At 43.0% G+C, this 16,955-nt stretch overlaps 1 protein-coding gene across 4 annotated transcripts in view; it reads left to right on the top strand.

The window, feature by feature from the left end:
* The first annotated feature begins 4,719 nt into the window (after nucleotides 1–4,719).
* Nucleotides 4,720–16,955, top strand: part of acsf3 (acyl-CoA synthetase family member 3) — an 84,560-nt gene continuing 72,324 nt past the window's right edge. For 2 of the 4 annotated variants that reach the window (XR_013497681.1, XM_078212081.1), the window contains exons 1-3: nucleotides 4,720–4,762; nucleotides 5,890–6,656; nucleotides 12,710–12,865. Coding sequence is in view for 3 of the 4 variants with exons in the window: in XM_078212081.1 (XP_078068207.1) it covers nucleotides 5,934–6,656; nucleotides 12,710–12,865 (879 nt within the window). In the remaining variant the exon portion in view is untranslated. Of the gene's footprint in view, nucleotides 4,763–5,886; nucleotides 6,657–6,759; nucleotides 6,839–12,709; nucleotides 12,866–16,955 lie in introns of all 4 variants that reach the window. The other 2 variants (XM_078212083.1, XM_078212082.1) reach the window with 2 other exon arrangements.

Below are 16,955 nucleotides of genomic sequence, written 5' to 3'. Positions count from 1 at the left end.
TTGTCTAATATGTTATTACAGCCAAAGTTTCTGCCTGGGAATGGTCTCCAATCACTTGACAATTCTGATCAAATTCATTCATTCAAAGAGATATTTGACAGGGTGTTTCCCACATCCCCCAAGGATCTGTCATCAGCCACTCCTAATTCTCAATTATAAGCTGCTTGCCCTTGGCGGTATCATCATTTGCCTTGTGCGGCAAAAATATTACTTGTCAGTCCAAACCTGAATATTGTCTAGATCTTGCTTCAAATGGTCACAGACATCTTAAGTAACTGAGGAGCCACAAATGGTGCTGAAAATTGTGCAATCATCATAGCTATATAAGACCCTCGTCAGACCCCACTTGGAGTACTGTGCTCAGTTCTGGTCGCCTCATTACAGGAAGGATGTGGGAAAGACTGAAAGGGTGCAGAGGCGATTTACAAGGACGTTGCCTGGATTGAGTGGCATGCCTTATGAGGATAGGCTGAGGGAGCTCGGTCTTTTCTCCTTGGAGAGACTTGGGATGAGAGGAGACCTAATAGAGGTATATAAGATGTTGAGAGGCATAGATCGGGTGGACTCTCAGAGGCTTTTTCCCAGGGTGGAAATGGCTGCTATGAGAGGACACAGGTTTAAGGTGCTGGGGGGTAGGTACAGGGGAAATGTTAGGGGGAAGTTTTTCACACAGAGGGTGGTGGGCGAGTGGAATCGGCTGCCGTCAGTGGTGGTGGAGGCAAACTCAATAGGGTCTTTTAAGAGACTCCTGGATGAGTACATGGGACTTAATAGGATGGAGGGTTATAGGTAGGCCTAAAAGGTAGGGATATGTTCGGCACAACTTGTGGGGCCGAAGGGCCTGTTTTGTGCTGTAGTTTTCTATGTTTCTATTAGTGAACATCCCCACTTCTGACCTTATGTTGGAAGGAAGGTCATGATAAAACAGCTGAAGACAGATGGGCCTTGGCACTAACCTGGAACTCTTGACGAATGTCCAGGGACTTTACTGTCTTGCACACCCTTTAGTTTATATCGTCTCTCAACATTTTTCCTATCAAAATGAACCACTTCCCACTTCTCTGCATTGAATTTCACTTGTCTGCCCATTTCACCAACCTGTCTATATCCTTCTGAAGTTCTAGACTACCTTCTCAGTGCCTCCCCGCTGTCTTGATTGTGTCACATTGCTTCTTCAACATCCAATCCTACATCAGAAGAAATTTCACTGAGTTAAATATTAGGAAGACTGAAGTTATTTGTTTCAGTCCCTGGCACAAACTCTGTTCAGTAAGAAGTCTCACAACACTAGGTTAAAGTCCAACAGGAGCAGTGCTCCAAAAGCTTGTGGCTTGTGCTACCAAATAAACCTGTTGGACTTTAACTTGATGTTGTGAGACTTCTTACTGTGCTTACCCCAGTCCAATGCCGGCATCTCCACATCATGACAAACTCTGTTCCCGTGTTCCCCAGCCTGTTCCTCTCACCGGTCACTGTTTGAGGCTGTGCCTGACTGTTAGCAATTCAGGTGCTTTACTCGAGCATGAGCGAAGCTACTGACCCCCTAATCTCTCCAGCAGTGAGACTGCCTGCTTCCACCTCTGTTATATTGCCTATCTCTGCCCCGCCTCACCTCATCTGTTGCTAAAACCCTCATTCAAGTTCACCTCCAAACGTAACCATTTCAATGTTGGCTGGCCTCCCATCTTCCATTCTCCTCAAACACAAGTGTCTAGAACTTTGCTGCCCTTCTCCTAACTCTCAATAATTCCTGTCAGCCCTGTTCTCACTTATGTATAAAGGCTCTCTGCCCAGAAATACCTCAATTTTAAAATTATTCTCTTTGTGTTCAAATCCCTCCATGGCCTCAGTAAAGTAAAGAACATAGAACATAAAGTTTATTTATTAGTCACAAGTAAGGCTTACGTTAACACCGCAATGAAGTTACTGTGAAATTCCCCATGTCGCCCCACTTCGGCACCTGATCAGGTCAATGGACCTAACCAGCACGTCTTTCAGACTGTGGGAGAAAACCAGAGCACCCGGAGAAAACCCATGCAGACACGGGGAGAACGTGCAAACTCCACACAGACTGTGACCCAAGCCGGGAATTGAACCCAGGTCCCTGGCGCTGTGAGGCAATAGTGCTAACTACTGTGCCACCATGCCACCCACGGTGCACGCCCAAGGGGGTTGAGAAATGGATTTCAAAAAGAGCGTGAGAACGAATTTGCCAACACCACCTCTTTCGTTAAATTAAACAGGGAGCAGGGCAATTCGCAGACAGCAAAACTGACAGTGAGGGAGCTGCCTCATATAGTCAAAGAGCCACATGGCAGAGCAGTTGAAGCTACCAGCACTGTGAGCCAGGGTGTCCCAGAGGACATGGGGCCCAGTAGGCATTGCCGCACCCCTACAGTAACTACACTGGGGAAGTCATTGCCCTGAGAGTAAGTCACACGTTTGTCACTACTCAGAAGGATGAGCAAGTGTTGCAGTCTCAGGCATTCAAGACAGGCGGGCGGTACTCAGTTGATGAGCCAGAGGGAAGCAAAAAGGCTGTCATCAGAGTAGCAAAGGCTGGCGGAGATGCAGCCAAAGAGGGGCTAGCAGGATTCTTATCCTGGGTGATAAATAGGGGCACAGAAAGTCCCAGACCCAGCCAGCAAATTGAAAAAGAAGGGACCCATACCTCTGCTGAAGGAGCAGGAGGTCTGGCTGCCCAAAATATTCTTTTCAATTTTAGAAGAGGGATTCCCGGAAAATCCCTGGATACTCAGCTGGTGAGGAAACTACCTTTCCCAGATTTAAAACAAAAGGAGCCTGCACCCCTGTTGAGTGAGCAGGGAGTGTGATGATACTGTGCCTTTAATAAATATATTTATGTCATGGTTGTTGTAAGAGGCAGTGTTTTGTTGCAAGGACTCGATTTGTCTGGAAAGAACATGAAGCTCCATGCTGAGACTGCAGGATAATAACTCATTTTAGCTAATGGTATGTTTGTCTGAACAGAGTTAATGCATTTGTGTTTACTTGGTTTTCCCCTGGGGTTGCAGGGTAGAGTTTTGATTCGGTTGACTGACAGAGACTAAATCATGTGCTTAATGGGAGGAGCTAAGCTTGTAGGGAAAAACACAGTTTCTCTTTCATTTTGAAAAAAGCAGTTCCTGCCTGGTTCGGAAAGAACTTTCTGTCTCTCTCTCTCTCTGAAGGTTGTCTGGCAACCTAACGAGCATATAAGCCTGTGCTTTGCTAACTGATTTTGAAGAAGGGTTTAAGTCTGTAAAAGGAATATTGCTTGAATTGGAATTCATAGTGAGAGATTAGTAGTTAAGAATTGAGGGGTGGCACGCTGGCACAGTGGTTAGTACTGCTGCCTCACAGCACCAGGGACCTGGGTTCAATTCCCAGCTTGGGTCACTGTCTGTGCAGAGTCTGCACGTTCTCCCCGTGTCTGGTGGGTTTCCTCTGGGTGCTCCAGTTTCCTCCCACAGTCCAAAAGACGTGCCGGTTCGGTGCATTGGCCATGCTAAATTCTCTCTCAGTGTACCCAAACAGGCGCCAGAATGTGGTGACTAGGGGATTTTCACAGTAACTTCATTGCAGTGTTGATTAATGTAAGCCGACTTGTGACACTAATAAAAAAGTCCAAACTTGTATCCTGTTTAAGTATTCTTCAATTGTTAAATGTTAAGCTAATTCATTTGTTATAGTTAAACTGTGTTTTTAAATTAAGTTTGTTTTGATAAAATCTTCCCAATTTGTCAGTAGAATCGCACCTAGGGTGAAACATCTTATCCTCATATTAATGCCAAAATAGCACATTGTTGGGGTCTAGTCTGACTTCATACTGTAACTTGGGGTTTCTGATCCATACCCTAACAGGAGGTCGGGCTACCAACCTGCTCCCCCACCGCCCCGCTCCTCCAAGAGGTGGTGAGGAAACTGCCTCACTCAATTGAAGAGCCACAAAGCACAGCATTTAGAAGCTAGCCCAATCCCTGTGAGCGAGGATGTCCCCAAAGATACAGGACGCAAAAAGGTCCCAAACCAGACAGAACCATTTAAAAAAAGAGAACAGAGAAGCTCCCACTTATCACAGAATCATTGAATCCCTGCAGTGCAGCAAATGCCATTCAGCCCATCGAGCCTGAACTTACACTTTGACAGAGTATTTTACCCAGGCCCTATCCCCGTAACCCTACACATTTCCCATGGCTAATCCATCTAAGTTACACATCTTGGGACACTGAGGGACAACTTAACACCTAACCTGCACATCGTTGGAATGTGGGAGGAAACCAGAGCATCCGTAGGAAACCCACGTCGAAATGGGGAGAACGGGCAAACTCCACACAAATAGTCACCCAAGGCTGGAATTGAACCCAGGTCGCTGGAGCTGTGAGCCAGCAGTGCTAACCACTGTGCCATCATGCCATCCACCTAAGAGACACCTCACCTAGTTGATGAGCTGAAGGGTGGTGTAGCAGGAGCTGGATAGCCACCCCAGGGTCCCAAACAAAATGGGACAGGTGAAAGCTAACCCTTCCAAGGTAACAGGTCAGGGGGTGGGAGTTGAGTTTTCACTGGGTCTGGGTTGAGTTCTTATTGGATTGAATTTTCACTGGATTGCTCCACATTGCCAAGCAGAGTTTGTGCTGGGAAGATGTTGTGCTCCATACAAAAGCCTCCCCGCCCCGGTTGCTCTCGGAACGTTTCTCCGGCAATTTGTTCCGCCCGGAGTCTCAGAGGCGGCTTCGCATCTGGTCGGTTAGAGGTTGAGGTGAGATTGTTCAGTAAATTTAAATGTCGCGGATAGCGTCAAAGTTCAGGGAGAGAATTAAATTATGCATAGCAACTTCTTAAAGATAGTTATGCTAAATTTGCTTCTGACAAGGTTTTAGCACTTTATGTGACCTTTTTAGCACATTTGATATGAATGTGCATTTCTCCTATTCATTCATAACTTACCAATTATTTCAAATGCTTTGAATTTATTTGAAGACGAAGTCTGCCGATTATTTTTTTCAGTTGCAGTCAAGTGTGAGACTCTCGCAGTCTGAGTTCAGCAGGTGACTGTTGATGTGAATGGGAATACCTTCATTGGGACATCACCTGAGAGGATTCAGAGCAACCAGCTGAACTGCTTGTGAGAGAATTGCTGCAACAGGTCTCCCTCCATTGCACTTGCTGACCTGTATGTGGCTGTGCTGCTTTCGGAACCTGGTGTGCTGTAAATGTCTCCCTGAGTTGACAGATGAAGTTTACATGCGAATGTACAAATTAGGAGCAGGAGTAAACCGCTCAGCCCCTCAGGCTTGCCCTGCCATTTAAATTAGATTGTGGCTGATCTGATTGTAACCCCAACTCCACATTCCCACCTATCCCCTATAAGTTTGTCAAAGTACATTTGAGTTAGGACCCTAACTAAGCTCGACAGTGAGACAAGACTGTCATCCAGTGAAGCCTAGTTCCTGGTTGTGAGGGAACATAGTTGAGCCAGTGCATCATCCAGCCCTGAGCCACTGCACTGTCCAACCCCCAAAAGAGATCTTCACCTCTCTCGCAATAGTTCAAAGGTGATAGAGTTTACAGCACAAATAGAGACCCTGCAGTCCGTCATGTCTGCACCGGCCATCAAGCACCTATCTATTCTAATCCCATTTTCCACCACTTGGTCTGTAGCCTTGTGTGCTTTGGTGTTTCAAGTGCTCATCTAAATGATTCTTAAACATTGCGAGGCTTCTGGCCTCTAGCACCCTTTCAGGCAGCAAGTTCCAGATTCTCTCCCCCCCCCCCCCCCCCCCGGATGAATAAGTTTTTCCCCAAATCCCATCTAAATAGACAGATTCAAGTTCCCATCTATTGATTTTCTTGGAATTCTGACTTGCCTTTTCTCTAAATCAGCAGAAAGAGAAAGTCATTCGAGATAACAGAACAGACACCTGACGACCATGAGTTGTAGAATGTTGTCCCGTTTCCTGAGATGTGCTGCTGGATCAGTTTTTCACCACTATGCCTATTGCTGGAGCCAATGTACGTGTGCTGTCAGGATTCAAGTCTTACAGAAAAATCTGAGTACAACAACATCCTTACTCATAAGAACAGAACAGGTTTTCACCAAAGCTGGAAATTTTCCAGACAGACTTGCAATTGTAGATGATAATGGTCATTACACGTACAGAGACCTCTACCTACACAGTGTGGACCTTTCAAGGAAGATTCACAATGCATTGGAATGTTTTGATGGTGACATCAAGGAGCAAAGAATTTCAATCCTTTGTCCAAATGATGTTTCATATGTTGTTGCCCAGTGGGCTTCTTGGATGAGTGGTGGTGTAGTAGTGCCCCTGTGCAGAAATCATCCAGCTGCAGTCCTCGAGTATGTTGTTCAAGATTCGCAGAGCACATTAATCATTGTGGAGAAGAATTATGCAGAGCTGATGACAGCAATTGCAGATAGACTTGGTGTAAAATGCCTTGTGTTACCAGGTTACAATCTGTCCCAAGAATCCTCTGGTACCCAACGACTGGAGAGATGTGCTACTGCTCCTGTGCCAGATGCCAGTTATGTAGTCACAGATTGGAGGAACAGAGGAGCCATGATACTGTACACAAGTGGGACAACAGGGCCTCCCAAAGGAGTCCTCACCACCCATGGCATACTGCGGAGTCAGGTGACTTCCTTTCTTTGCTTTTTTCTCTCTTGGTTTCTGCTGGTTATGAGGTATATGTTGACATGTGATTCACTGGTCTTGTTATTCAATCCCACCATGACAGGTGGGAGAGGGTGAAAGTGGAAAAAGAGGGAATGGGAACCCAGTCCGCTGTGTGCACTGCTGTTCCTGATACCATGGCAGTAAGTTCCAACTCTTCCAAGTGTCCTGTGGTGGTGAGGGGAGGCATTATATTAACATGTTTAATTTGGGCCCTCATGATACAATTGGGAGCCTGATTTAAATGTTACGGTTGCTGTGTGAGATTGCCAGGTGTCGGGAAATTCAACAGTAAAAGGTAAGTGACAGCTGCCATCCTTTTGGAACCACAAGGCCTTCTCTTTGCTGATTGCAGCCTCTCTCCTCCCATGACCATGATTACTGACCTTCCAGGTCTCAATGCACTCTGTCATCAAGCTCTCATTGTGGCCAGTTTCCCCATCCTAATGAGAGCCTGGCTGTCAATTAGTCTATTAATGATTTGGAAGGAAAAGTGTCAATGGGATGCTGGTGTTAACTTTGGCAGTACCTCAACTTTTCCTGCTTTGCCAGGTTCTTTGGCCATTTCAGCCTTCACTGCTTCTCCATAAATTTTGGGGCCTCTCCCTCGATTAAATTCCAGTCTGCAATTCACCAAAGATCCTTAGGCAGCACCTTCCAAACCCACGACCACTTCCATTTAGAAGGACAAGGGCAGTAGATACTTGGGAACACCACCTCCTGCAAGTTCCCCTTCAAGCCACTCACCATCCTTACTTGGAAATGTATCGCCGTTCCTTCCCTGTCGCTGGGTCAAGATCCTGGAATTCCCCCCCTAACAGCATTGTGGGTCAACCCACAGAACATGGACTGCAGCGATTCAAGAAGGCAGCTCACCACCACCTTCTCAAGGGGCAACTAGGGATGGGCAATAGATGCTGGCCAGCCAGCAACGCCCATGTCCCATGCGTGAATTAAAAAAAACTCACTCCCGGGAATCTGTTCTATATATAAAGCACCCTGAACCCCTCAATTAGATTCCAGTCTGTAACTCACTCCTGGGTATCTGTTAGGGTCATAGAGGTTTACAGCATGGAAACAGGCCCTTCGGCCCAACTTGTCCATGCCGCCTTTTTTTTAAAACCCCTAAGCTAATCCCAATTGCCCGCATTTGGCCCATATCCCTCTATACCCATCGTACCTATGTAACTATCTAAATGCTTTTTAAAAGAAAAAATTGTACCTGCCTCTACTACTACCTCTGGCAGCTTGTTCCAGACACACACCACCCTCTGTGTGAAAAGATTGTCCCGCTGGACACTTTTGTACCTCTCTCCTCTCACCTTCAACCCACTATGCCCTCTAGTTTTAGACTCCACTACCTTTGGGAAAAGATATTGACTATCTAGCTCATCTGTGCCCCTCATTATTTTATAGACCTCTATAAGATCACCCCTCAGCCTCCTACGCTCCAGAGAAAAAAGTCCCAGTCTATCCAGCCTCTCCTTATAACTCAATCCATCAAGTCCCGGTAGCATCCTAGTAAATCTTTCTGCACTCTTTCTAGTTTAATAATATCCTTTCTATAATAGGGTGACCAGAATTGCACACAGTATTCCAAGTGTGGCCTTACCAATGTCTTGTACAACTTCAACAAGACATTCCAACTCCTGTATTCAATGTTCTGACCGATGAAACCAAGCATGCCGAATGCCTTCTTCACCACTCTGTCCACCTGTGACTCCACTTTCAAGGAGCTATGAACATGTACCCCAAGATCTCTTTGTTCTGTAACTCTGCCCAACGCCCTACTATTAACTGAGTAAGTCCTGCCCTCAACGCCCTACCATTAACTGAGTAAGTCCTGCCCAGGTTCAATCTACCCAAATGCACCACCTCGCATTTGTCTAAATTAAACTCCATCTGTCATTCGTCAGCCCACTGGCCCAATTGATCAAAGTCCCGTTGCAATCGGACATAACTTTCTTCACTGTCCACTCTGCCACCAATCTTAGTGTCATCTGCAAACTTACTAACCATGCCCCCTATATTCTCATCCAAATCATTAATATCGATGACAAATAACAGTGGGCCCAGCACTGATCCCTGAGGCACACCGCTGGTCACAGGCCTCCAGTTTGAAAAATAACTCTCTACAACTACCCTCTGGCTTCTGTCAAGAAGCCAATTTTGTATCCATTTAGATACCTCGCCCTGGATCCCCTGAGATTTAACCTTATGCAACAACCTACCATGTGGTATCTAGTCAAAGACGTTGCTAAAGTCCATGTAGACAACATCAACTGCACTGCCCTCATCTACCTTCTTGGTTACCCCTTCAAAAAACTCAATTAAATTTGTGAGACATGATTTTCCACTCACAAAGCCATGCTGACTGTCCCTGATCAGTACTTGCGTCTCTAAGTGCCTGTAGATCCTGTCTCTCAAAATACCTTCCAACAATTTACCCACAACAGATGTGAGGCTCACTGGCCTGTAATTCCCAGGCTTTTCCCTGCAGCCCTTTTTAAACAAAGGCACAACATTTGCCACTCTCCAATCTTCAGGCACCTTACCCGTGACTATCGATGATTCACATATCTCGGCTAGGGGACCCGCAATTTCCTCTCTAGCCTCCCACAATGTTATTCTATAAATAAACCACCCCGAATCCCTCGATTAGATTTCAGTGTGTAACTCACTCCCGGTATCTGTTATTCTATATATAAGCCACACTGAACCCCTCGATTAGATTCCAGTCTGTAACTCACTACTGGTTCTCCAATGTTCGTAACAATTCGAATTCTCTCTTCATTTTACTGTCTTTGTTGCTTCTGATGATGCTACGCCTCCGGATCCTCTACTCCGGGGAGAAGGAAATGTGAAGCTTTGCGCCAATTATGTTTTTAAGATTAAGAGAGTGTGAGCTTTCAGGTGTTTGTTTTGTGTGTTGCCTGTAATGTTGAGCAAATCACCATCTCGCCCAAATCAGGCAGTTTTAATCAGGTTAACCTGGGGGGGGTCTCATTAATATTCACCGTATTAACCATGCTCCTGAAAGCACTGTTCCAGGTGAAGAGTCACTTCAGAGCCCTGTCAGAATTTGACTGCACAATGAAACTGCTGACAGAAATGCACTGCATATTACATCGAGAGAAATCACAGCTGAAAACTAATTCTACACTTCAGCCATTTCAGTTCTTCTCTTGTCAAAATCTCTTTTTGTTGTTTCAAGAATATCGTTAAGATGCTTTCTATGTTCACTCAGAATATTATTGTAATCCTGCTTTGTTTGTTCTTTGTACATTCTGTGATCTTGTTGTTTCTCTCAGTCCCATTTCAAGCAAGTTGTTTTCAGCTCTGTTTGAACCATGGCAAACATATCCTCTCTCTGACTTTTCATAATTTGTTCCAATCCTTCAACATTTTTGAACAATGTCTGAACTATCTCATTCCCATTCTCAGTGGATTTTGAATTGTGGAAAAGTGTTAAGTTGCCATTCTTCCAACTGTTACAATTTGTGTGGTATCACTGACAGGCATTTTTACATCAGAGGCATTGGTCACTGACTCAGAAAAATGATTTGTAATGTCAGCATTTCTGGTTGATAATTCTTAGTTTCCAATTTTGCAAGTACTCCAGTTGTTTTCTTCTTGTCTATTACTGACTAAGACACATCAGTAATCTTATTTGGATTGGTTCTTGACTCAACTTTCTCAGTATTCGACAGTGATTGTTTTCACAGGAGCAACTTTCAAATTGTGACACTCCATACCATCCATCCATCTTCCGTTCCTCCATGTTGCTTTGAAGTTCAAAAAATCTCACTGTTCTTCTCACGAGGAATTGTTAGAATTTTGTCAGTTTTGTTTGATAATTTTTGCATTCAATCAGTTATTCTGATTTACCAGAAGCTCTTTATCTCGTTCCAAGCATTTTGCACAATACTTAATAAACACGTCTCATGCCTGAAGTTCACCAAGTTTTACTGAAAATCAACCTTTGCTAAATTAATTTTTCATGTTTATTCAGTTCCAATCCTCAGGCAAATGTTCCACTTTTCCTGACTGATTCTCAATTGTTCTCATGAGTTCTCTTTTTTTCATTCACAAACTCCTCTTTCATTTGTGAAACTGGATTGTGAGTGTTATTCAGGTTTTCCTTCAGTTGTTTGTTATCTGCAACAAGTGCCTCATTTTTCTCCACAGTAGTTTTTAAAAGTTTGTTAAGATCATCCTGATCAACTGCCTATTGCAATTCAGTGGTCATCATTTGACTGTCTCCGTGAGCAAGATTATTACCTAGGATGAAATCTATTCCTCCAATAGATAGTTTAGGAATAATTCCCACCATAACAATTCCATTTACAAAATTACTTAAATTCATTTTACACGAGGAAACAGGTTCATCCCTTCCATTAATATCTCTTACTAGTACTTTTTCCATCATAAAACTTCCTGGGATATAAATTGTATCATCAATGATTTATTTGCTCCTGTATGTCCCAAAATTTTGATTTGACTACTTATTTTGTTAGACGAGCAAGGGAAAACTTTGCCCTTTGAAACAAAACATTCAGAACCTCTAAAAGTCTGACTTTCTCCACCTGTACTCAGTAATTCTCTGAACTATCTTGGAATCTCTCCCCTTTTCTCATTGATTCTGAAGTGCATGGTTCACCTGCTCCACTGAACAATTTTAACAGCCATTTAATTTTCTGCTGCTTCCTTTCCCACTATTGTAACTGGTCTCCCAATTAATTTCCAACAATCTGCCCTAATATATCCCACTGTTACAATGGAAAACAGTTAGGCCTCCAAATGTCACTTCCACCCTCAACACCCAATCTTTTGATCTGAGGTGCAATTCCCTATCTTTTCCCAACTATTTCATCTCTTTCTTCCCTTTCTTTTATTTTCTCCTTCCATGTTGTATCCTTCTCTTGTTTAAAAGAATTACGGAGAAAGGTTTTGGTTTTATGGACCAGTTTGTAATTATCAGCTAGTTCTGCTGCCTAATAATGTGTCCTAATAATCAGACAAAATGAATCTTTAAATTCTTCTGAAATAAATCACTCCCCTGAGCGCTTCATATGTTTTCTCTATCTTTAATGCCCGTATCCAATGGTCAGAATTATTTTGCTTTATCTCTTGAACTCAGTATGAGTTTGTCCAGGCTGTTTCCTTGCATTCTGAAATTTCTGTCTGCATGCCTCAGGAACTAACTCATATGCACTAAGGATAGCTTTACCACATCGTAATCTATAGGTAACACTTCCCACAATGATGCAAGCTTCTTGTTAGCTCAATTTTACAACCTACTTTGTAGAAGTAATGTCCAACTTTCTTCTGGCCATTTCATCCATTTGGCTATTTTCTCAAAAGCACAAAAAATTGTCTCAGCATCTGCTTCATTGAATTCCGGGAGAGCTTGTATATATCTGAACATCTCCCCACTACATTTCTGTCCAGAGCCACCTCTCTGTGCCGCCTGCTCCAACCTTTCATTTTCTGTTGCCTATGTGTAATGTTGCTCGTGTCTCTCTCTCCTTTTCTCTTTCTTCCCTTCTGGCTTGCTCCATTTCCCTTTTAGACTTGCTCTCTCTTTCCTCTCATTCTATTTGAAAGGCTCTCTTGTTTCTCTTTACTGCATCTCTAATTTCTTAATTTCTATGTAATTTCTTTGTAATTGAAGTTTAGCTAATTCAATTTCCTCACTTCTCAAAATATTTGGTCTATTAGGCACCCCTTGCGATTTTAAATATTTCCTGGCTTGGGTCACTGTCTGTGCAGAGTCTGCACGTTCTCCCCGTTTCCGTGTGATTTTCTGAGAGACGTGCTGGTTAGATGCATTGGCCATGCTAAATTCTCCCTCCGTGTACCCGAACAGGTGCCGAAGTGTGGCGACTAGGAGATTTTCACAGTAACTTCATTGCAGTGTTAATGTAAGCCTACTTGTGACACTAATAAATCAACTTTTAAAAAAAAACTAAAAACCATGGGTGTTGGGAATCACTAAAATTCTATATCCACAGGTGACCAGCCTGGTGAAGCAATGGGAATGGAGCCAGGATGATGTGATTCTCCACGTTCTACCACTACATCACCTTCACGGAGTTCTCAATAAACTAATGTGCCCTCTCTGGGTGGGGGCGACCTGTGTGATGCTCCCAGAATTCAATGCCCAGCGGGTAAGTTGGGAACTACGCAAGTACGAAACTTAGAGTGAAGTGTGATGAATGTTGGTTGCAAGAATTCAATCATTGTATTCACTAATGGTTAAAAAGAATGATTGCTTCAGTAATCTGCTTATAGGAATCATGTTAAATATTATCAGTTCCCTGAGAACAATGCTTTCCACTTTGTATAGTATACAGAGTTTGGGTTCAGTCTGTATACCTGATTGTATATTGTACAGTATATGCAGTGAGGGTTCAGCCTGTATATCTGATGGTATATTGTACTGTATATGCAGTGAGGGTTCAGTCTGTATACCTGATGGTATATTGTACTGTATATGCAGTGAGGGTTCAGCCTGTATATCTGATTGTATATTGTACTGTATATGCAGTGAGGGTTCAGTCTGTATACCTGATTGTATATTGTACAGTATATGCAGTGAGGGTTCAGCCTGTATATCTGATTGTATATTGTACAGTATATGCAGTGAGGGTTCAGCCTGTATATCTGATTGTATATTGTACTGTATATGCAGTGAGGGTTCAGTCTGTATACCTGATTGTATATTGTACAGTATATGCAGTGAGGGTTCAGCCTGTATATCTGATTGTATATTGTACAGTATATGCAGTGAGGGTTCAGCCTGTATATCTGATTGTATATTGTACTGTATATGCAGTGAGGGTTCAGTCTGTATAACTGATTGTATATTGTACTGTATATGCAGTGAGGGTTCAGTCTGTATACCTGATTGTATATTGTACAGTATATGCAGTGAGGGTTCAGTCTGTATATCTGATTGTATATTGTACTGTATATGCAGTGAGGGTTCAGTCTGTATATCTGATTGTATATTGTACTGTATATGCAGTGAGGGTTCAGTCTGTATACCTGATTGTATATTGTACAGTATATGCAGTGAGGGTTCAGCCTGTATATCTGATTGTATATTGTACAGTATATGCAGTGAGGGTTCAGCCTGTATATCTGATTGTATATTGTACTGTATATGCAGTGAGGGTTCAGTCTGTATAACTGATTGTATATTGTACTGTATATGCAGTGAGGGTTCAGTCTGTATACCTGATTGTATATTGTACAGTATATGCAGTGAGGGTTCAGTCTGTATATCTGATTGTATATTGTACTGTATATGCAGTGAGGGTTCAGTCTGTATATCTGATTGTATATTGTACTGTATATGCAGTGAGGGTTCAGTCTGTATATCTGATTGTATATTGTACTGTATATGCAGTGAGGGTTCAGTCTGTATATCTGATTGTATATTGTACTGTATATGCAGTGAGGGTTCAGTCTGTATATCTGATTGTATATTGTACTGCATATGCAGTGAGGGTTCAGTCTATATCTGATTGTATATTGTACTGTATATGCAGTGAGGGTTCAGTCTGTATATCTGATTGTATATTGTACTGTATATGCAGTGAGGGTTCAGTCTGTATAACTGATTGTATATTGTACTGCATATGCAGTGAGGGTTCAGTCTATATCTGATTGTATATCGTACTGTATATGCAGTGAGGGTTCAGTCTGTATATCTGATTGTATATTGTACTGCATATGCAGTGAGGGTTCAGTCTGTATATCTGATTGTATATTGTACTGCATATGCAGTGAGGGTTCAGTCTGTATATCTGATTGTATATTGTACTGCATATGCAGTGAGGGTTCAGTCTGTATATCTGATTGTATATTGTGCAGCAACAGTCCCCAACATTTTCCTTTACGCGGATTATCAAAACCTTTTGCGGACCATAATGTACACAGGCCCATTTTAAACACATTTTTTAATATATCCTATGACTGACAGCAGCCAAATTGTATGTTGATAGGTATTTTAAAACAGCTATTCCTAATAGTTTGTAATGCACAGTCACAAATACACTGCACTGGTCGCAGCACATTTATCTGCAGTCGGCCTATCAGTGGAAACAGTTAACACCTATCTAGTAAGAAGACTGATGTTTTTTGGCAGACGTCGAATGCTAGATGTCGGGTTCCAGAGATGGCAGTCTTAGTTGGAGAACTGGTTCAACATTAAGTTTATTCCAATATTTGGTCTTCAATCCAACAAGCCCTGAAAATCCAGTTTTGCAAAGGTTGGTTATAAGGCACCAGAAACTTCACTGCCTTGTCGGACAGTTCTGGGTATTCAGAAGCAACTTTTAAGCCAAAAATCAGTCAGGTAATTCTGAGAAAAATCCAGTTTTAAAGCATTGTCACAGGACAATTCCACAAGGCTGTCTTTTTCTCTCTGTCTCTCTCAAGGTCAGGCTTGTGGAGAGGTCATCATCAAGGCTCGCAAAGGGATTTGATATCCAATTGAACTTTGTGTCAGGAACAAGTGCTGGCATAGCTGTGTTTTAAACCGTGCAGGTGCTCTCTGATGTCATGTTTCACACTGTCTGGAAGCTGCATTTCTGCCGTGGCCAAAAGTCTGACAAGTTGTAATTTGACCCACATCTCTGTTTTCCTGATCATTGCTTCTATTTTGTCCTGTACATGAAAAACTGTCACTGATTTCCCTGAAGATTCAGATTCAGAGTATTTCAGTGATTGAAAATATCTGCCAATTTGGCAAACCACTGAAAATCAGTGAAGTGTTGTGAAAGTTCAAACTATGTTGGGAGCTGATGATTGATTGCTTTCTGTATCTACTCTTGATCACCAGTAAAGTGATGGAAGGGGTCATCAATAGTGCTATCAAGCAGCACTGACTCAGCAATAACCTGCTCACTGATGCTCAGTTTGAGTCTTGCCAGGATCACTCAGCTCTTCATCTCGTTACAGCTTTGGTCCAAACATGGACAAAAAAGCTGAACTCCAGAGGTGAGAGTGATTGCCTTTGACATCAAGGCAGCACTGACTGAGTGTGGCATCAAGGAGCCCTAGCAAAACTGGAGTCAATGAGAGTCAGGGGAAAACTCTCCACTGGTAGGTCTCATACTGAGCACAAAGGAAGATGGTTGTGGTTGTTAGAGTCAGTGACCTCTGCTCTGGGTCATCACCGCAGGAATTCCTCGGGAGAGTGTCCAAGGCTGAACCATCTTCAGTGGTTTCATCAATGATTATCCTTCCATCATAAGGTCAGAAGTGTGGCTGTTTGCTGATGACTGCACAATGTTCAGTACCATTCGTGGCTCCTCAGATACTGAAGCAGTCCATATCTAAATGCAACAGGACCTGGAAAATATCCAGGTATGGGCTGATGAGTGGGAAGTGACATTTGCACCACATTAGTACCAGACGATGACCATAGATGTCGTGCCAGTGCCGATCATCAGGCATCTATTGTAAGCTCATTTTCCCAACACTTTGTCTAGCCTTGTATGCTATGGCATTTCAAGTACTTATCTAATGGTGTGAGGGTTCCCAACTCTACTATCCTTTCAGACAGTGAATTCCAGATTCCCACCACCCTCTGAGTGAAATAGCTTTTCCTCAAATCCCCTCTAAATCTCCTGCCCCTTACCATAAATCTATGTCTCCTGGTTATTGACCCCTCTGCGCAGGGTAGTGAATATCTGGAATTTTCTGCCCAAATGGTAGTGCAGTCAGGATTGTTAGAAATATTTGAAGTGGCGGTAGATAAATATTTGACAGAGCAAGGAATAGAGGCCTATGGGGAAATGGCACAGAAAAGGAGTTGAGGCCGATATGGATCAGCATGATCGTATTGAATGGCGGGACAGGCTTGAAGGGCCGAATGGCCTACTCCTGCTTCTATTTCTTGTAAAACCCAATACCAGTGTCTTGTGCTTAAACAAAGGAGACTACAATGGGATGAAGAAGGAGTTGGCTAAGGTAGACTGTGAGCAAAAACTTTATGGTGGGACAATTGAGGAACAGTGGAGGACTTTCAAAGCGATCTTTCACCGTGCTCAGCAAAAGTATATACCAGTGATAAGGAAGGACTGTAGGAAAAGGGATAATCAGCCATGGATATCTAAGGAAATAAAGGAGGGTATCAAACTGAAAGAAAATGCATGCAAAGTGGCAAAGATTAGTGGGAACCTAGAGGATTGGGAAATCTTTAAAAGTCAACAGAAAGCCACGAAAGAAGCTATTTAAAAAAAAAAA

The sequence above is a fragment of the Mustelus asterias genome, chromosome 4, assembly GCF_964213995.1.
Source record: "Mustelus asterias chromosome 4, sMusAst1.hap1.1, whole genome shotgun sequence".
In the NCBI taxonomy this organism is placed as follows: Eukaryota; Metazoa; Chordata; class Chondrichthyes; order Carcharhiniformes; family Triakidae; genus Mustelus; species Mustelus asterias.
The sequence above is the reverse complement of the archived record's forward strand: the minus strand, read 5'-3'. Positions and strand labels throughout refer to the sequence as shown.